This window comes from Hypomesus nipponensis, chromosome 15, assembly GCF_054491055.1.
Source record: "Hypomesus nipponensis isolate SF chromosome 15, ASM5449105v1, whole genome shotgun sequence".
NCBI classification, from domain to species: Eukaryota; Metazoa; Chordata; class Actinopteri; order Osmeriformes; family Osmeridae; genus Hypomesus; species Hypomesus nipponensis.
The window spans coordinates 2370183-2390627 of NC_140375.1; the positions used below are offsets into that span (position 1 = coordinate 2370183).

Genomic DNA, 20445 nt, shown 5'->3' on the forward strand with positions numbered 1-20445 from the left:
GTACGCTCCCACAATGCCCTATACTATGGCGAGCGGAAAGGGACATTCCTAGGCTTACCAGGAGAAGGAGAAGGAGCAGCCTAACCATACGTCGCCGCCAGATCGTGTGGATTTTTTGAATGGAAGTGAATGGGCCTGCCAACGAGAGACTGGCGGCGACGGCATGTAAGGAACGTCTACCGGCGGCGACGCATGTTCGAAAGTATACAAAATACTTACGCCTACTAAGTACGGCTGAGATAAGTACGTCGTCACTAAGCCGTCGTCGCCAAACAACACACCTACTAAGTAGCTACGTTGCCGCCGTCACTGACTTGTTTTGTCAAACCTTATTGAGTGCATAAGGCTACCTGGTTCATATGTTAAATGTCTATATGTTAAAAAGAACTATAGTAGCCAACTGTGCACAGCCTGTAGCATAGAGGATTTTACAACAGGTGCAGGGGGTGCTTTTGCACCCCCTACTGTTGGGATGAAAAAAATACATTTTCTAACTAATGTACACAAACGATTAAAGGTTTTTAGAACATGTTAAAGTGCTGTCAGAGTTGTATGTTCTATCATGGTTTGTTGTACTCTAATGATTAGTTATCCATTTTAAGATCCAGTATAAAACGTAGAATTGCCTCTAGCCTGTAGTATGCTAATTGTTTGTAGGCTATTCACATTTTGAACATTTTGACATTTAATAATTATACATTGATATGTGGATATAATCATTCAAACCTTTCAAAGTGCCAATACACACATCTGTATAAGCCCGGCATGAGGTGTGTAGCCAACCAGTGCTTGTTTAAAGCTGTCATAACTGGGTTCATATATGAAGGAAGAATAGATAGATACGTAGGCACTTCAGGCAGTGACAAGGTACAGAAAATAAGGATAACAGTGTATTTATTCAATAAAAAGGGCTTACAAAGAAACAGTTGGATGTGAGGGTCATGTAAATTAGTAGTGTAGGGAGTGGATGTGGGATCAGTGCAAGTGTAGAGTGTGTAGAGAATCATTACAAACTAAAAAGCAAACAGTGATGATGTTCCTGCTAGTAATAGAGAGACCCAGCATATTAGGGCACAACTTATTAAGAACCGAGGCACAGCTCACAGGTGTACCCTTGCAGCAATCACAGCTCCTCTACCTGCCTGCCATCCTGCAACAGAAACAAAGACACAAAAACAGACAGGGAGAAGAGAACCAAACAATGCACAGAGCTAACAATCTAACATGGTTCATGACATCATCAGAACAGGCATAACCTCCCGATCACTACAAGTCATTCAGGTAATTGTGATGTCCTATTGACATCTGTGAACATATGCTTTCTCAAGTAGGATTTAACATTTATAGCCAACTAAAGAAGCTGTATTATCACTGAACCACAACCTAGAATAGTCTAGGTGAGCACAATACTGTGTATTTGGTGCTTGCAAAGTTTGCATTAATTACATTTGTTATATTGCTTGTATTTGGTTATTTCCCAAAATGTGGCAACAGTGTAGTCTAGTTGTATTGAGTTTGTTTGATGTGTTTGCTAACTTGGTGGTTCTAATAAGTTACTAATGAATGTAGCCTATTGCTAATTGATAATGTTGCCTTCTGACTACACTTTTCTGCTTAGCTCTGGTGTAGAAGTGCAAGACAGCAAATTAAACATATTCAGACAATCAGTGAAGGTTTTCATTTTTTTGTGTGGACGCTACACTACCAGAACCTAGCACACTGTAACATGATAACAAAGTTTATTTGTCACTAGCCTATTGATATTGCTTTAAACATGATTCTATACCATTAAATTCACAACTTACAGGGTTAATACTGAAGATGTATTAGATAATACCCAATTGCTGTGAAAGTACCAAGTCAATGAAGTGAATCACCAAGTACAAGTTCAAGATAAATTCAACGTATTTATTATAGATGTATAAAGTGCACGTGTCTGATACACTCAAGTTGAGCATCTCAGAAGACTGGACCATGAATACAGGAATCAGGGCAGTTAAATAATATCACAATATGAGAAGTTTTATTCTCACAACAAACGTCAGGGGGTGATAATCAAATTAGCCTTTGCAAGCACAGAAAGAGGACGCTGCATGCTAGATGGCATTTGTTTAGGTCTTTAGATAGGGCTCCTAGAAATGGCCTTGACGCTCCACCTATTTTCCTCGTTCAAAGTTGCATGGCAGTATAGACTTTGGTACTATTGTGACCTCTGACCTACACTAGTGTCACAGGCCTTTCATAGTCACACCTTACAAATAACTAACTTATGGCTATGCAGGCATAAGCAAACAGTTAGATTTACATGTTTAGCAAAATATTAGCCTAATCGTTTATACAGGTCTATCTTATTATAAGGCCTAGGCTATAAATCAGTTATTCTACTTAGTCCATAGATGTAAAGTGAAGAAAACTTAAGGCCAACTCTAAATGATCTGGCAGGCTAGTTAGTAGGCCTATCGAGTAATAGATAGAATAGACTGCTACTTTCATATGGGCTTCTCCCGCCATCCACTCTTGGAACTGGAGTCCCAATGTTTCTAGTAATAGCACCACAATAGACATTCTCAACCAGTATGTTATCCACTGCCTGTCTTGTCCTTCTGAAGTTGTTAAATTGAATAGGCTGAACATCAACATGTAACATCAACATCGAGTAGGCTATTAGCCTAGACGTTCCAAACAAATTAGCTTTCAATTTTACGTATGCCTAGGCTACTTGGACCGTGTCCTGGCATTAAATATAGAACATTATGTTACATGTTTTGCCAGGATAACTGGGCTAGACAATTGAATGTTCATGATGTTCCTGTGTGTTTATTCCTTTGACTAGGTACAACAACGCGATCAGGCATCCGACTATAAAATGTTTTTAATGTCGGGCTACGAATAAAGTCATCTTCTGACAATGCCTTTGCTTCGTGTTAAAAGCTCGAAAATGATGAACTGGCAAAAACTTTATAGCTATAAATTGACTCTAAAATGTAGGTAAAAGTATGGCGACGACGTTATCCACAAGTACGTAATCCATAAATAGGTCTGACGACGTTGCAACTTATCCAGAAGTAGATGTCAAACGACAGTGTCCTTAGGCAGGTTATCCATGTCCCTTTCCGCTCGCCATACTACACTATCGAACGCCAACTGTGCCAAAACGTGTGAAATCACGTTCGTGTACACACGTACACGTTTAAAATTGGGTGCTACCACTTCATTTGTTTCTGAGGGGAAACCAGATAACGATCACTACAAGAGAGAAAACCTGTCCACACTCAACCAATCTTGATTGAATTAAGGTTAAGAAATAGGCTAATATAAATTGGCAGTGACGTTATCAACAACTGTGGGCTATTTTGTACCAACTGAAGAAAAACAAAAACGTTTGTATACTATATCATATTCACATTTCGAAAAAGTTATACATTTAAGTTTGTTAAAATGCCCACTAAATGGCAGTGTGAGTGCACAAATAGTAAGGGCAGAGCCTCAGGTCAATGTGATGGGTATAGCCAAGGATAAATTGTGGCGCAACAGCAAGCAAAATAACATTACAATAAAACAGGTTAGGAATACACAGGGTTGAAGACAGCTGGACAGTACACAGAGTAGCCTTATTAATAAAACAAGTAATACCCATGGCAATATACAAGTAATATCCAACACAGGGAATGTACAAAATACTTTTAATGTAATTGAGAGTAAATGAAAATGTACAGGGTCTGTTTTTATCCCCCAGGATAGGGATGGGAACCTATCAGTAGTAGTGGTTCCTAACCCTGGTCCTCAGGGCACCCATGTCCTGCATGTTTGAGATGTTTTCCTGCTCCAACACACCTGATTCAAATAAATGGTTATAAGCAGGCTTCTGCAGAACTGGATAATGACCCATTCATTTGAATCAGGTGTGTTGGAGCAGGGAAACATCTCAAACATGCAGGACAGGTCTATAGAGGATAGAAACCTGTGTTATACTGGTAAAAATATTTTTTAATCTTTAAAGATTTTTAAAATGTGGGAGACCACAAACATGAGGACAAGAAAATCCTAAATGTAACCTTTTTGATCCTATAGTGTGTGGTGTTTGTTCTCGGGGTTCCCCTCACACATGATTTCGGAGCGGCTTCGACGTTCTTCAGAGCAAGTTCGGCCACTCTTAACACACCTCACATCAAGGGAAAATCTGATCAAATAATCTGTAGATAATCGGGAAATAACCTAGGATTGTCGGGACATTACCCAGGATTGTCGGAAGGGGGAATCGGCCCAAAATCAGCCCGATTACCTTGTGGTGTGTACCCAGCATTAGTCAGAGCATGTTTAAACGGAGTTGTAAATTAGTGGAGCATGGAACAGAGTACCATTAATTAAACCTGAGCAAGGAGTGCATATTATTAATGGCCCAGATAATGTGATCAGATTTAATCTCCATGCCGCTATGTTGCATTGCCTGAGCAGCACCTTTGGCCAGATATCTGGTGCATTCCTTTGCCTATTTGGTAGGCTATTGAATGTTTGAATCCCCTCAACCATACATGGGGCATAGCGCACACATTTCTTTTTTCACTCATACTTTGGTGGTTGTAAAGTTTCAGCATAATACTTTTTCATGCCAAAACTAATCTTTAATAAATGTGTATATGACCTTTCATCAATTATTTACAATCTCTTTGCATGCTCTGCACTTGAGTCATTATAGGCTATGGTTGCATTCATCCCTGTTCCCAAGTCGAGGTGCATCATTTTCTTTATAAAATGAATGACACTGAATAGTTTGCCATGAAATGCTTGTCTTGCTGACTACAAAAAAAAATTGTAGGCCTATGTGTAGACTACAGAGTCACATATATGTATGCATAAAGTTGAACAAGTTGTTTATGAAATGTCTAAAGTTGGCCAATTTAGATTATGTAGGCCTACCTTAATATTCTAACCCAAGGGGGTTAGTATATTATGCAGTGTACATAATGCACTGTATATTTAAACATCAGTTTTCAGCTTTTTTTTTTACTGTCGAAGGCCGAACACACCACAAAACAAGGCTACAGCAAAATCCGGCTATTGACTTTACTAGGAATTAATTAGCCTACGCACTATAGAGGCTTTATTATTATTATTATTATATGTATATATTACATATTTCCGGTACAGCCAGAGCTCGCCTTTTCTCTACCCAGAAGATGGACTGGCCAGGTTCCCAAATGCAAACGAGTGCATGCTGGTGCTGTACCTGTGGGCGAGACTTATGAAAACTTTAAAAGGTGTAGCTTGGAATAGGTTAGAATATGTTCTGCAGATCAGTTTGGGGAGGACTAAATGTAGTCGTAAATTCATTTTATTTTACATGAACACATGTTTTGTTCTGTTTAAATATATGGATTTCAAAGGCGTGATACTCATCTTCAAATGTTATGTATGTGATCTGCTGATCCGTTGGGAGGGCTGAATATTGTTTGTCCTACATGTATCCTATTTTCAGTTACATAATGCAATAACATTAAACACACAAAAAGTATTTGGTCTGCTCATCTTTATTACATTGACATGATGGAGACTGCTTACTCATTCCAAGGCCTATTGACAATGTGATTACAACATTTAAATTATGTGTGTGTGAACTGTATTTAAGACAGGACATTGAGGACCTGATCAGTTCCCAAATCTCCACCCCGTCTCTATCTCCACCCAAACGATTTGTGTGTTGCCTGAGGTGTTCCAACTGTTCGTCACTTGGTTGAAATTGGTTTAGGGGAACCACAACTCTTTGTAGCCAGTCAAAGGCAAGTGCTGCCACCCCCTGGAACTGGCTGCTCCAAATATACCTTGGATACCAGTGTGATGTTGCAACTCTTGTGTCAGACAACATTTTATACAAGGCAGGTAAACAAAGTGAAGAGCCCAAAGATGCCTCTCGTTGTTGGCAATAATGATTCCTTCATTTTCTATATAGATATGTAAACAAGGAGTGGTAGACATCCATTTCAAGTCTTATTGTCAGGTACACAGAACACCACAAAGTCATACTGGGCACTGACATTTTTGTGACAAGACAATGCAACCTGGCATAACATAATAAGTACTTACATTACATCTATGATAAGCTAATATATATATATATATATATATATATATATATATATATATATATATATATATATATATATATATATATATATATATATATAGGAGACATAAATTATAAACCTCCTAAATATACAAAATAGTATACAATATATTAGACCTCTAATACAGATAATGACCTATACTAACCTTACACCTATACTAACCTAAGACAAGTGGGGTACAGTTAGTACAATATTGCTGATAGTGCGACCAGTAGCTGAAAGTGACAGTGTGTAAAGTGAACTGTCCATGTAAATGTTCATTCAGAAGCCTGCTGGCCCTTGGATAGAAACTGTTGTCCAGAAGGCAGCGGGGTAGAGACTGAAAGATGGGTGGTAGCAGTCTTTTAGAATCTTGCCAGCTTTCCTGAGGCATCGTGTGCGGTAGGTGTCCTGTAGGGCTGGGAGCTTCCTGTCGATGATAAACTCAGCAGACCTGACCACACTACGTAGGACCTTGCGTTTTTTTTGTCACGCCTCTCCAGACATCGCCCCACAGTCTTTCAATGCGTTGATTATGAGTGCTCCCTCGGGTTGATCCTCGGAAGACATCCACGAGGAGACAAATGGCGTTGTTTTCCCCTCCATAGTCACATCTGACTCTGGATGGGAGACCAAACTGGGCGACTGCTTCCGAAAACAAGTCCATTACAATGTCACTTCTGTTGTTGTTAGAAGCCTTCAGGAAAACCACCAGTCGGCTGAACCCATCAATTCCTCCATGGATTACAATACTCCACCTAAGAGATGAAGGAAGGGAAAACAAAAGATTTCACTTGCACATCTTATTTTATAAATAACAAAAAAAATATGAATGTCTTAAATGCAGCTAATATGATTTGTATACATTTCTGTGCAACATGTTGGGCGTTTAACAGAAAGAAAAGTCCAACCTCTATTCCATTCATGTGAAGCTGAAAATCTTATTTTAAATTCAAAACTCATAAAATAGTCAGCTTGTCATTGGCGAGGGACACAGTTAGGGCAAATTAACGAATCACAGTAAAACAAGCCACTTACTTTAAGAGCTTGTGGTTGCGATCAAGATGCCACAGCGAATTTGACCCTGCCAATCGATATGTTCTCCTCCGAAGCCTGTGGGACATACTCCGAATAGCAGCACCTTCAGATCAAGTGCATCATCTGGTCTGTGTAGCAACCTCTAAAAGATAAAATTGTACTGTCTATGGAAGACAATGTATACATGTTAGGACTTAGATACATTTTTTACATTCATCCCTAGTAGTAACTCTAAATAAAACAATGTGTTTAAGGAACAGTGACAAGGTAGCTATGTGGTACAAGCGCATGACAGTTTTTTTCTCCAAAGATATGGAATATGAAAGAGTTCTATCAAAGTATATCAATTTCTTCATGAAATGTATAGAAAGCGTAATTCTGCAGTGTTTCATGTGCTTTGTAAATAAACAATGGAATTGTGTAGGGCTCAGTGAGAAAGGGGTCACATTATTCAGATCTCTCCTGAACTAGTCCTTCAATTGACACATACCTTAACCGTCGAATCGCTTGCGTGGTGCATTGTGGGTAGCGAGGCGACGCGACAGAGTTGAGATTTTCTCAACTTCATGCAAATGAGGAGTGATTTTCGCTAGCGATGGCCAATCGGAGTGTTTTCTTGTTTCTCGTAACGTGGCAACCATGGTAAACATTTCTAGCTTTCTAGGTTTCAAGGTGGAGGACAAAACTAATAGTTTTTGTGGCTGCTTACCCAGTCCTGTATGATACATAGCTGTATTCGTACAGAGATTTTAATTTAAAAAAAAATGAAGCATGGCGCAAGGTTGCCAAAGTTGTTGGTGCTTGTACTTTCTAATTCAGTTTAGTGACATTACGTAACTTTGTTCTGTAGTAACTAGCTAGCTAGCCCGGCTGGAACTCCCTATTGTATCGACAGATTAGCAGAGACTGAGTAATATAATAAAACGTTTTTTCCACATGTCAACGTGTATGTCTATTAAACAGTTTTGTATTTTGTATACAAGTTGTATTTTGATCGATGTTGCGATCGAAGTCTGCACACGTGGCCATTACAACTACAACAGTGACTTTAGAGAACTACATTCTACATGAATATGTTTGAAACGCCCCCGAGCGTGGTGAACTGTGGGAAGGCAAGCGATGGCAAGCGATTCGCGTCGCTGCAGTGGACACGCACTGCGTTCACACTGCAGCGACGGGATGCGAGCGACAACATGTTTTCCATTCATTTTCTATGGAGCCAGGCGAATCGCTTGCGTGGTGCATTGTGGGTAGCGACGCGACGCGACAGAGTTGAGATTTTCTCAACAGTATGCAAATGAGGAGCGATTTTCGCTAGCGATGGCCAATCGGAGTGTTTTCTTGTTTCTCATAATGTGGCAACCATGGTAAACATTTCTAGCATTCTAGGTGGAGGAGAAACTAATCGTTTTTGTGGCTGCTTACCCAGTCCTGTACGATACATAGCTGTATTCGTACAGAGATGTTAATTTAAAAAAAAAAAACGAAGCATGGCGCAAGGTTGCCAAAGTTGTTGGTGCTTGTACTTTCTAATTCAGTTTAGTGACATTACGTAACTTTGTTCTGTAGTACTGTAACTAGCTAGCCCGGCTGGAACTCCCTATCATATCGACAGATTAGCAGAGACTGAGTAATGTAATAAAACGTTTTTTACACATGTGAACGTGTATGTCTATTAAACAGTTTTGTATTTTGTATACAAGTTGTATTTTGATCGATGTTGCGAGTAGCACTACGTAAACCCAAGTCTGCACACTTGGCCATTACAACTACAACAGTGACTTTAGAGAACTACATTCTACATTAATCTGTTTGAAACGCCCCCGAGCGTGGTGAACTGTTGGAAGGCGAGCGATGGCAAGCGATTCGCGTCGCTGCAGTGTGAACGCACCGTAACAATCGCAGTCACGATAAACGGTACTACGACGGCGGTTATCAACTCTATAACTCAACCCAGATCGTTCCAATCTAGAGGCGTTCGCGTTCACATAAAGGGGCGGTGTTGTCATCGTATGTCCAATCGCAAACTTGGACGAAACAAGAGCCGCATATTTCACGCAGGAGGAGCAGACAATAATCTTACACACTTTGTCTACTCCTCCTGCGTGAAGTATTGTAATACAAGCATATCAGGAATACAGACACAATACAGGCAAAATTCAACAAAGTCGCTGCTGCCAAGCTGGCAAAAAATAGCATACGCTGTAAATGCGTAAGCTACACGACTTATTGAAGATGTGAACATAATTACACGGGTGCATTCCACAACCTTTTGTTGCTGTATTATTTTAGTTGCAACCCTGCAGTGGCAAACGATCGTGGTAGCAAATGCTAAATAAATATAAAACCATGATTCAAAACGGTAAATAGCAGTAGGCAATAATTGCACATATTTTAAGGCCAACAAGTACAAGGCTGAATTGCCTGAATTAGTCCCTTTTGTAGGATATTGTATAGCTACAAAAGGCCTATAGAACAATGAAGTTGCCTGCAGCCAACAGGAAGAACAATTAGGCAACCGGTGGCAGCAGGTTGGAAGCCCAGGCATATGTATGTTTCAAGTAATGTATGTGACCATGTTCATTCAACAATTATTTATGAATATTGTAGGAGTGAAATGTATTACTGTTCTCTGCAGTGATAGGAAATACAGTGGTGTTGCTGCCACCACCCACTGTCGACCCACTGTGCCATACAGAGGTAACAGTGAAACTAATAGTCATACGCCAGTATGTATGCCATATGTGGTTGCTGAATATGGATCAAATATACCATTTACTTTCTCAAGTGGAGGTCCTATGATCAGGAAACTGTGTCTGCCTGCTCATTTTGGGGGTACACCTTTGAGTTTTATTTACCACTTGCAACACAGATGGTGAGTGTGTGAACGTGTGGCTGTGATTGAAGTGTCTGTAATTACTTACTAATTGTGGTGGTCTCAACATAAGACACAAGTCCTTAAAGTGCTCATTTCAAATATGACTCAATTGATTACATTTATATGGTGTTGAACTCAGCAGGAAGAGGAACTTATTCCTCCCCCTGAGCCTAGGGCATCCACTTCAAGGCCAAGACAAAGACACAAGGTATAAGCAAAAAACCACAGTAGTCAAATGGACACCTTCAACTTTCTCCAAGTGTGCCTTGCAAAGGGACAATGTTCTTCATTTGTTTCAGGTTGGAGCAGACAGTGTGAGGGCCCTGTATAAAAGAACCCTGGAGCTTGATTATAAGAGGCTTTTAATAAAAAAAACAAGGCTGGAGACAGAAAAACTGGAATATGAGAAGAGATCGTACATGACTGAATGAATGACACTAAACTTAGTTACACTGACATATTTTTCCTGTTCCTAGGGGAGGAAGAACACGTGAGGATGTATTTGTTAAACTTTTGTCTACGTTTTGATATTTTTATACCTATAGAATGAGTTAATGGGCGGGTTTTTTATACCGTATTCAGCCTTGTACTTGTTGGCCTTAAAATATGTGCAAGTATTGGCCACTGCTACTTACCGTTTTGAATTATGGTTTTATATTTATTTAGCATTTGCTCCCACGATCGTTTGCGACTGCGCGGTTGCAAATAAAATAACACAGAAACAAAAGTTTAACGTTGTGGAATGCACACGTGTAATTATGATCACATCTTCAATAAGTCATGTAGTTTACGCATTTACAGCATCTGCTATTTTCTGCCAGATTGGCAGCAGCTACTTTGTTGAATTTTGCCTATATCATATGTCTGAATTCCTGATATGCTTGTATTCCAATATTTCATGCAGGAGGAGTAGACAAAGTTTGTAAGATTATTGTCTGCTCCTCCTGCGTGAAATATGCGGCTCTTGTTTTGTCCATGTTTGCGATTGGACATACGGTGCAAACACCGCCCATTTATGTGAACGCGCACGTCTCTAGATTGGAAAGATCTGGGTTGAGTTAGAGAATTGATAACCGCCGTCGTAGTACTGTTTATCGTGATTGCGATTGTTAGGCTTCGCGTAGCCGGGTAACTGAAAGTAATCCAGAGCATGTTGATCTTGCTTCGTAGTACAGGCCCCAGGTCCAATCAAGCAAGCATTCCTAAGTGCCGTTGTGGATTCACAGTTTTCACGTGGCGTCACGTTCCAAGGGACACGGCCCCTGGGAGGGCAAAAAAGACTTTCTGCTGCCCGCCAACCAATAAGCAATTCATAAATTTACTGTGAGTATGTTGCTTTTGTGTTGCCAAAATGCCGGATAGTTGCATAGAGTTAGTTGTTGTGCAAGTTTTTGTCAAGTTTTTGAGCCGTTTCCGCTCTATATCCTAAACTCCTCCCCTCGATGCAATCCACTTCCGTTCTGGCGGGCTGGGTTTGCTTTGCTTGCTCCGTTGTGCCGACAATTCACTGATATCGCAATGACAAAGAGGATATAAAATTTACAGCATGAAGAACAGTGGTTCGGGAACGACGTGTGCGGTAGATGGTTGCAAACACTCGAGAAAGCACCTGAACGAGTGGCTAAATAGAGAGTGCTACGACCACAAACCAGCTACGAAGAGGCAATGTCCATGCGCTCCATTGTTTAAATTTTTTCGCAAGCCTGATACCCACTCGGAATCAAGGACGTGGCTGATGGCATTGAATTTAAAGAAACCACCCCGCAGCGTTTTTGTTTGTTCGTATCACTTTGTTGACCGAAAACCAACCAAGGAGAATCCTTTCCCAGAGTTGTGGTTGGGACACAATCGCCCTCCCCAGCCAAAGAGGTGTCAATTCACCCAGCGGACCACTGCCTCCACCCAGATAATGAAACGCAGACTTGAATCCGAGGGTAAGTTCAGCAACTTTAGCTATGAAGCGGATGCACAAATCGGAAAGGAGGCAAGCCTGGGCTGTGTTTTTATAGAATTCCGTCCGATAAAGAAAACCCAGGAAGGAGGAAATTGTGGATTTGCACCATTATTAAACGTATTTGCCCTCTCTCCGGGGAGGGCAAACAATAGGTAGCCTATTAGGGATGGGAAGTTTCACCGATTCGCATCGGTGCATCGGCATAAAAGTTCACGTTGCGATGGCCCGGATCAAAAAAGTGTGCACCGGATACAATATGGGATGAAATCGCGATGCATCGTTTCTAACATCTTTGCATCGATATAATCCGATGTATTTATATAGAATTATGTGTATGCGAACACCTTTTAGTATTTAGAAATTTGACCAATGATTTGTGACCAATAATTCTATATTTAGTTAGTTTCTTAAGCACGGTTTTATCTCCACTGCTGTCAGTGGCCGATTCTCGTTTCGCGCGAGTTGGAGGCGTGTTCGGGCGAGTGTTATCATGGCGGAGGAAGAGTTACACGTTCTTACAAATTGCAATAAATCCAAGGTTTGGCAACACTTAGGATTTTACAAGAAAGATGGGCAATTTGACAAGACCCATGCAATTGACAAGATATATCGTACTGCTATAAAGTACACAGGCAGCACGGCTAATTTAGGTAGTCACCTGAAGAGGCTACATGGTATTTGTGTGGAGACGTATGCCTCCTCCTCGGATTCAGCTGGCTACAGTCAGTGGCTAGCTCCAGCGGTACCCCCAAGAATAGGAAGCGATTTTCCGACAAAACAAATCCCTGTTGTGTACAACAAAGTAAGACGAGAGATAGCTGAGTCATTGAGAAAAATTTCAAGTAGGACGTATGAGTTCAATTTAGTGTGTTGTATTATGACAGTGTTTACAGCAGCTTGTGACTGCCTGTAATAGTTAACCCTTTTTTACATTCAGAGAACACATACAACAGGAAAGAAGGACTGGTTTACATTTACATTTATTCATTTAGCAGACGCTTTTATCCAAAGCGACTTCCAAGAGAGAGCAAAAGAGCATAGGTCACTGATCATAACAACGAGATAGTCCCAAACATTGCAAGCAGCCAAAACATGAAGCATACATTGTGAAAAAGCTAAACAAGTGCCAAAAGGGAAGACCCATAAGATCATGTAGTTATACAAGTTACAAATTAAAACAACATGAACCACAAAAGTGCAGGACTGTACCTGTAAAAGAACAATCAACAGTAACATATTACACAGCAAGTACAAGACTTAACTTCGTTATATCTAACCTACAATAGCAACAAGTCACTCAATAAGAGTCATAGTGATCCTGGAGGAAACTAACAAGTCCAGCCAAGCATTCCTAAGTGCCGTTGTACTCCCGGAACAAGTGCGTCTTGAGCCTTTTCTTGAAGGTGGGGAGACAGTCAGTGTCCCTGATGGAGGTGGGGAGCTGGTTCCACCATTGGGGCGCCAGGCAGGTGAAGAGCTTGTGTTGGGACCGGGCAGTCTTGAGCGGTGGGGCCACCAGGCGGTTGTCTGAAGAAGACCGTAGGTGACGGGTGGGGGTGTAAGGTTGCAGGAGAGACTTGATGTAGATGGGTGCAGTCCCGTTCACTGCTCGGAAGGTCAGTACCAGGGTCTTGAATCTGATACGGGCGTTGATGGGTAGCCAGTGGAGGGAGATGAGGAGCGGGGTAACATGGGAGCGTCTGGGTAGATTGTAGACCAGGCGGGCCGCTGCATTCTGAATCCTCTGAAGAGGGCGGGTTGCACATGCTGGGAGACCAGCGAGCAGCGAGTTGCAGTAGTCCAACTTGGAGAGGACCAGTGCTTGGACTAGCAGCTGGGTGGAGTGCTCAGACAGGTATCTCCTGATCTTTCGGATGTTGTAGAGGGTGAATCTACAAGACCGGGAGACTGCGGCGATGTGGGCCGTGAAGGAGAGCCTGTCATCCATTGTAACCCCAAGGTTCCTGGCAGAGGATGAGGGGGTCACCGTCGCAGATCCCAGGGTGATTGACAGGTCGTGCGAGATGGAGGGTTTAGCCGGGATGATGAGAAGTTCTGTTTTGGCGAGGTTCAGCTGGAGGTGGTGCTCGGTCATCCAGGCGGAGATGTCTGCGAGGCAGGCCTCAATCCTAGCAGAGATCCCCGGATCGGTCGGGGGGAACGACAGGTACAGCTGGGTGTCGTCAGCGTAGCAGTGGTAGGAGAAGCCATGGGAGGTGATGATTGGTCCAAGTGAGGTGGTGTACAGAGAGAAGAGGAGGGGTCCAAGGACGGAGCCCTGTGGGACACCGGTGGAGAGCTGGCGGGGGTCTGACAGATTGCCTCCCCAGGAGACCTGGTAGGATCTTCCCGAGAGGTAGGATGAGATCCACTGGAGTGCAGTGCCAGTGATGCCCATCTCTCCAAGTCTGTAGAGCATGATCTGGTGGTTAACCGTGTCAAACGCTGCAGAAAGGTCCAGCAGAATGATGACGGATGACCTCGAAGCCGCTCTGGCAGACTGGAGGGCAGTGGTGACTGAAAGGAGGGCAGTCTCTGTGGAGTGGCCGGTCTTGAAGCCCGATTGGTTGGGGTCAAGCAGGTTGTTCTGAGAGAGAAAGTTAGACAGTTGGTTAGATACAGCACGTTCAATTGTTTTAGAAAAGAAGGGTAGCAGTGATACTGGTCTGTAGTTCTGGAGGACGGCAGGGTTAAGGGAGGGTTTTTTGAGTAGAGGAACAACTCTGGCCTGTTTGAAGGCAGAGGGGAAGGTGCCAGAGGTAAGAGAGGAGTTTACGACATGGAGCAGAAAAGTTATGATAGAGGGGGAGATAGTTTGAAAGAGAGGGGAGGGGACAGGATTAAGGGGGCAGGAGGTGGGGCGATGAGAGAGAATGAGGTCAGAGAGCTCTGACTTGGACAGGGGAGAGAAAGAGTTTAGACATTTAGTAGGGTCAGTCGTGAAAGGTGAGGGGGTAGGAAAGGTGGGTTTAGGGAACCGACTGCTAATGTCGGAGACTTTTTTTCCTCAAAGAAGGAGGAGAAGATGCACTTTGTAAAGTTCTCTCTTGGAAGTCGCTTTGGATAAAAGCGTCTGCTAAATGAATAAATGTAATGTATCGAGGCGACATTACTGCAGTGGTGTAGTGAGTTAAAGTGTTTTCACAGCATCCCAACTTTTTGGGAATAGAGGTAAAAGAGGGAAAAGTTGACTTTCCGTTATAGTTAGCAGTTGTTTAAGGGAGAGATGGGTTAGCTAGTCAACAGTAATGATATCACATATTTAAGATTCTTTTTTTCTAACTTGTTGGACATACTATCTTATTATAGGTGCCAAATCTGATGACCCGTTGTACCCTGACCGGGTACCATCCATCTTCAAACGCACACCAGCCATCAAGAAGAGGAAAAGGGAGAGTTATGAGCAGCACAACACAATGAAGAATAAGAGGGTGGAGGAGAAGAAGCCAGATGCAGTGGATGTCCTCCTAGAACTGTCATCAGAGCCTGATGCTGAGCTGGCACCACTTGAGGAGGAAGAACAACAGTGTGACAACAGACTTTGTAAGGAAAAGACTGAAAGATTACAAAAGGAATGTAATGAGCTCAGGGAGGAAAACCAAAGGTTGCGCTCATCCAACGTAAAGTGGATGTAAATACCTGAGAGTGTGGTGTGTTGTTGGTTGGGGGGGTGGGGGGGGGGCTTGCTCGGGGAGGCAAATGTGCTAGGACCCACACTGTTGGTTGGGGGGGCCACAGGGTAGAATACTAAGTGAGCGGGAGAGGAGGACGGTGAGAGTTCCAATTGTTTTGAATGTATTGTTGATTTCAGATGACTTGTAAATATGAAATAAATTGTCTTCATTGAAAAAAAATACAGTTTACCTTTAACAAAGTGTAATATTTGAATGATTACGATTCAAAACAAATTGTGAGAATACTCCATTCAGTCTGTTTGAGTACTATCAAATAATCCAGGAGACGCTAACTGAAAAACTTGTTATAGGCAGGTATGGAGGATTACAGACTTGACATATCTTATTTCTTCAAATACACGCTGCCCTCGAATAAACACCGCTCCGAAAAAACGCCGCGCCAAAAATGAACGTTGTGTAATAAACGCCGCCCTCGAATAAACGCCGCACCCAAAACATCTGAAAACAATTATTTAAATGGTTAAATTCAACCCCAGTATTTATTATACATGTACATAATTTTCTGCATAGCCTTCTGTTTGAAAGCTGACGTGTATGAACGTTTAGGCATGTTGCTTCAGATTTCTACACAATGTAAAACACTTGCATTTGAGACAGTTGTACTAGCCTGGTCCTAACCAGACCCTCGTACATTACATTTGTACAGAGGGTCTGGGACAAGCCTTCGCCCCTCGGCTTGAAGCAACGGCCCCGGTGGATGTAGGTGGTATTGCATTACGGTTAGGTTTCCGACTCTTCCGGTCGTTTTTTTTCTATTAACTCCAGTCAACATTTACAAAACTATCTCCCCCAATAATTTTTGTTCGATTCTCGAACCTGGCTCATACTACTAGCTTTTTCATAGAATAATTTATCCCGATTTTTAAGTTTGAGACCAATCCGAAATGTGTAAACTAGCACCCCATTTATTTGCCTACGTCAATAAAAGTTGCCTGCAAATGTGCTTGCGGATACTAACAGGGCACGAGCACAATAGTTCACATTGGCCGATAGCCGATTTACATGGAGCTGATTGAGCCATAGACTTATTTTGAATGAGCACAGGGAGAACTGGCTTGAGTTGCCTGCCCTGTTGCAGCAAGTTAAGCAAATGTCACACATACATGACATGTTGTTAATATAGTTTATTCCCGTTATTTTAAAACAGATTTGATTTTTCGTTAAAACGTTCATGACATGATGGCAAATATAATATGTTAAGCGCGAGCATAGATTGTTGACGTCTATCTGGAGCAAAGACGAAGATTAATACTTTAACCGGTAACCACAATAGGAAATTATATAGGCCTATATTTAAATAATATTAGTCTTGCCTTCAGAAGCTTTTGTTAAACACACCCATTATTCTTTTGTTGATCATGTCATCAAGCCAGACTGCTTTTGTGGGACAATGAAGGTCCTCGGTGACTAAATGTTTCACCCCCACTTACATCTGATGGAAACGTTGTGTAGCCTATATGGTTCTTCGAATATTCCCCTTTCAAAGGCAAATGTCCAATAAAGTATATTTTAGACACATTTCTCAAGCTTTTATTTATTACTTTATTACCAAGTCTTGTTAGATCACGTTATATCCATTAATAGGCGTTTGGTTAGGATGAACATATAAAACACATGGCCATATTTCTACACTGATGTTAAATTGAAGGCAGTGTGAAGAAAGTAAGCTATGCTTAGTCTGCATTATGGAAGATTTCGGTTACCAAAATAACTATAAAGCTTTCTTTGCCTGGCGAGAACAAAGACGGAGCTGTTCATGCTAACAGTTTATTTAATCCGATACAATGCGTTGGAAATCATACTTATATCACAAAGAAAAAAAGCAACCTATGTGATGAGTTCCATCCAGAATAGCACTATATTTAGCATATAGCCTATTTCTAAAAAACTAGTGAAAGGAATACTATACAGTGACAGAATACATTTCCGTTAAGTTTGCATCATGTGTCTGATTCTTATCGGACTTGTACCCCATTCTGCCACTGCAATGCCTTAGCTCACACGCTCGTAACATAGGCTCGTAACCATATCAATCTATGCTCGCGACTGGTTGTCGCAAAGTATGACGTGTACAGCTAGTTGCAAGCGTGCACGAGGTCTCGGAGCTAGGGGAAAAAAGAGCCACTGTTTAAAGCTAGACCGGAAGACACGGAAGTGGAAAGATGGCTGCGTCCAGTCTCGCCTTCTCGCTTGCGCCACTGCGCCACTGAGCACTTTTCATAGAAATGAATGGGGACGCCATCTTGGAAGACAGAAGTAGCTGTCTCTAGTTATATTAACTCTATGGTCTGGGATCTCTCCATTGACAAACGTTAACTTCCTAGAAGGCGGGTCCTCTGTTAAAAAGTTTAAAACTATTGGATCCGCCCAGAGCCACTCTGATTTGCCATAACCAATCGCAAGCGATCGCCTTAGCCAACTCCTTTACCACTACCAGAGAAGGTCTAATATAAAGAGAACTGCCACTCGGGAAACTTCCGGGTTCTGAACTGGTTGAAGTTCCATTTGAGGGCGCTAACGAGCGAGGGCAGAATGAATGGAGGTCTATGGACCTATACCCCTCAAAGTCCACTTTTCTCAGGATATAATTTTTTGTCTAGTAATTTGAATTCTGAATTCGAAAGGGGAGGCAACAAAAATACACACTGCTGGCTGTTGAAAAAAAATTTAAGTCGCCTTTCTGTTCTAAAAAGCTTTTGAAAATGTAATTGACGTCATACACATCGTACGACCAGAGCTACTGCTTTACGGCAAGCTCTGGTCACTTACTTTTTTCTCTCAGGGCATCGACAACACAGCTGACAGGTTAGGCTCTTCCTGTCAATACACATGCTAGAAAGAGTTTTGGCTTGCTAATGTTGTTGCTAATGCTCTGACATTCTGATTCTGCTTCGGATGCCATCAAGCAAGAGCTCTGGTCGTATCAGTCCTTGACTAACCAATCAGCATTCATTAGCAGAATGCTAGCGTGTTATAGGCAACAATGACTCACCCTGTAAGAAATCAAAAGGACATAAGTACTCGTTCATTAAACTTTCGACCTATAATCCATGTTGAATATGCAAAAACTACAATCAAATCAAAGATTTCTCAACGACAATCAGGCAAAAGAGACAAATTTAGCAGTTTAGCTCCATAGACTCCCATTCAACATGCACTCGCTCCCAACATGACCCTCCATAACCAGCAGGTCACCAAGACATGCATTGTCCAACAGATATTTGTTTATATATTTATAATGTATAAACACATATAATGTTTTCTTTCCCTCTTAGGTCAGAAACATTTTGGGGCTGTGGCAAGACCTGCTGGATTATGACAAGCAGAGGGTCGTGTTTGCTGCGCGGCACCTGGACAGGCTCATCAAGGGGCGGTTCCGCCTCGAAAAGAAGGTGGAGTTCACGTCAGGTGTGGAGAGGTGTGTCCTGGGGTCCACTGGTTCGCCTGCCCAGTGGCCAGACTTCTGCCGCCTTGTGGAGGCCATCTTCGTCCGGCTCTCGGACATCCACAAGAGTCCCAGGAAGCAGGGGAAGAGCAGCATGTCCAGATGGACTCTGATCTTGCAGGACGATTGCAAGGTCCGGCAGCTCATTCTGGGCAATGGGGCCATCATGCAGGACACTACCCTGCAGTTGGTGAAGGTGAACCAGTCAACCCTCTCCCATTCGTACAACCACAGGGTGAAGAGGCAGGATCTGGCTGTGTTGCAGCAGGGCATCAACTTGCCATGTCCTCTGTCTGTGGCTGCCGAGCCTCTCCCACCTGCCAACGTCCGCCCTGCTGTTGCTCCACCTCAACCCCAGGGAGCAGCCCACACCTACCACCTGCTGCAGAGCACAGCAGGGCAGGCAAAGACCAACAGGCGGGCAACATATGCAGCCCCAGCAACACCTCCAGCAGTCCGACCCAGGTTGGCAGCCCAGAGGCAGCTCTTCCCTGTGCCTTTAGCCTCCCTTGGAGCCCCCACTCCCATCCCTATCATGCCCTGCCCTACCCCCATTGCCCCTCACCCTACCCATATCGCCCCTCGTCCTGCTGCCGTCCCCTATGCTGTTTATATCCCAAGCCCCTGGTATGAGACCACCCTCCGCCCCCTCTCCATTAATGGTCCCCCAAGCCCTGCATTTTTTTCCCACGCATGTTCCCCAAATTCATCCTGCTCCTGGTCCAGCTCCCCGTGCCTACCAGAGGAGAGTGGAGGCCCACAAATCCTGGAGGTGTGGCCAGAACATAACGGCAGAGACTGGCCACAGCCAGTATAAGGGAACAATTTACTGCCCCTCTGCAGAGACTGTCCAGAGAGCAGTGGCTGAAGGAGCAAATAAATACATAATTATGTGGGCCTTTGGAGGTCAGGGCTTTGTGCAGGCCAGTCAAGTTTTTTCACACAAAACATTTCTGTATCTGTCGTGGGTTTTCATGCATGATTCCTTGTGACCAGTTTGTTTTCCCTTACTGTTTAAAGTCCATATGGCAGGTTAACCACCACTGTTGATTAATGGGTACATAAAGCACTCAAGATATGTATATTATTCAAGAAATCTCAAAATGGTGTCTCAAAATGGTGTTTAAGACCAATCTTTGACGTTTTTTGTGTTAGCATTAGCATATTAGCGCAAACGTGATGATGTCACGTTGGTCTAGTACTAGAACTATGGCGATCTACTGGGATGAAGAAGAGGTGGCAAGAACGACTAATGTACATGATGGCCCGCAGCCGTATAATTTGGAACCAAGTCGACCTTATGGCCGTCAAAGCCAATTAAATGGATTGTTCAT

The 20445-nt window shown here is 42.6% G+C and overlaps 1 protein-coding gene across 1 annotated transcript; it reads left to right on the forward strand.

Moving 5' to 3' along the window:
• Window positions 1–11563: 11563 nt before the first annotated feature.
• LOC146256997 (uncharacterized) lies at window positions 11564–15622 on the forward strand. Its single transcript, XM_084674688.1, has 5 exons — window positions 11564–11679; window positions 11979–12088; window positions 12410–12432; window positions 12635–12773; window positions 15281–15622. Exons 1-5 carry the CDS (start codon window positions 11564–11566, stop codon window positions 15604–15606), a joined length of 714 nt encoding a protein of 237 aa, XP_084530814.1. The 3' UTR covers window positions 15607–15622.
• Window positions 15623–20445: the final 4823 nt, after the last annotated feature.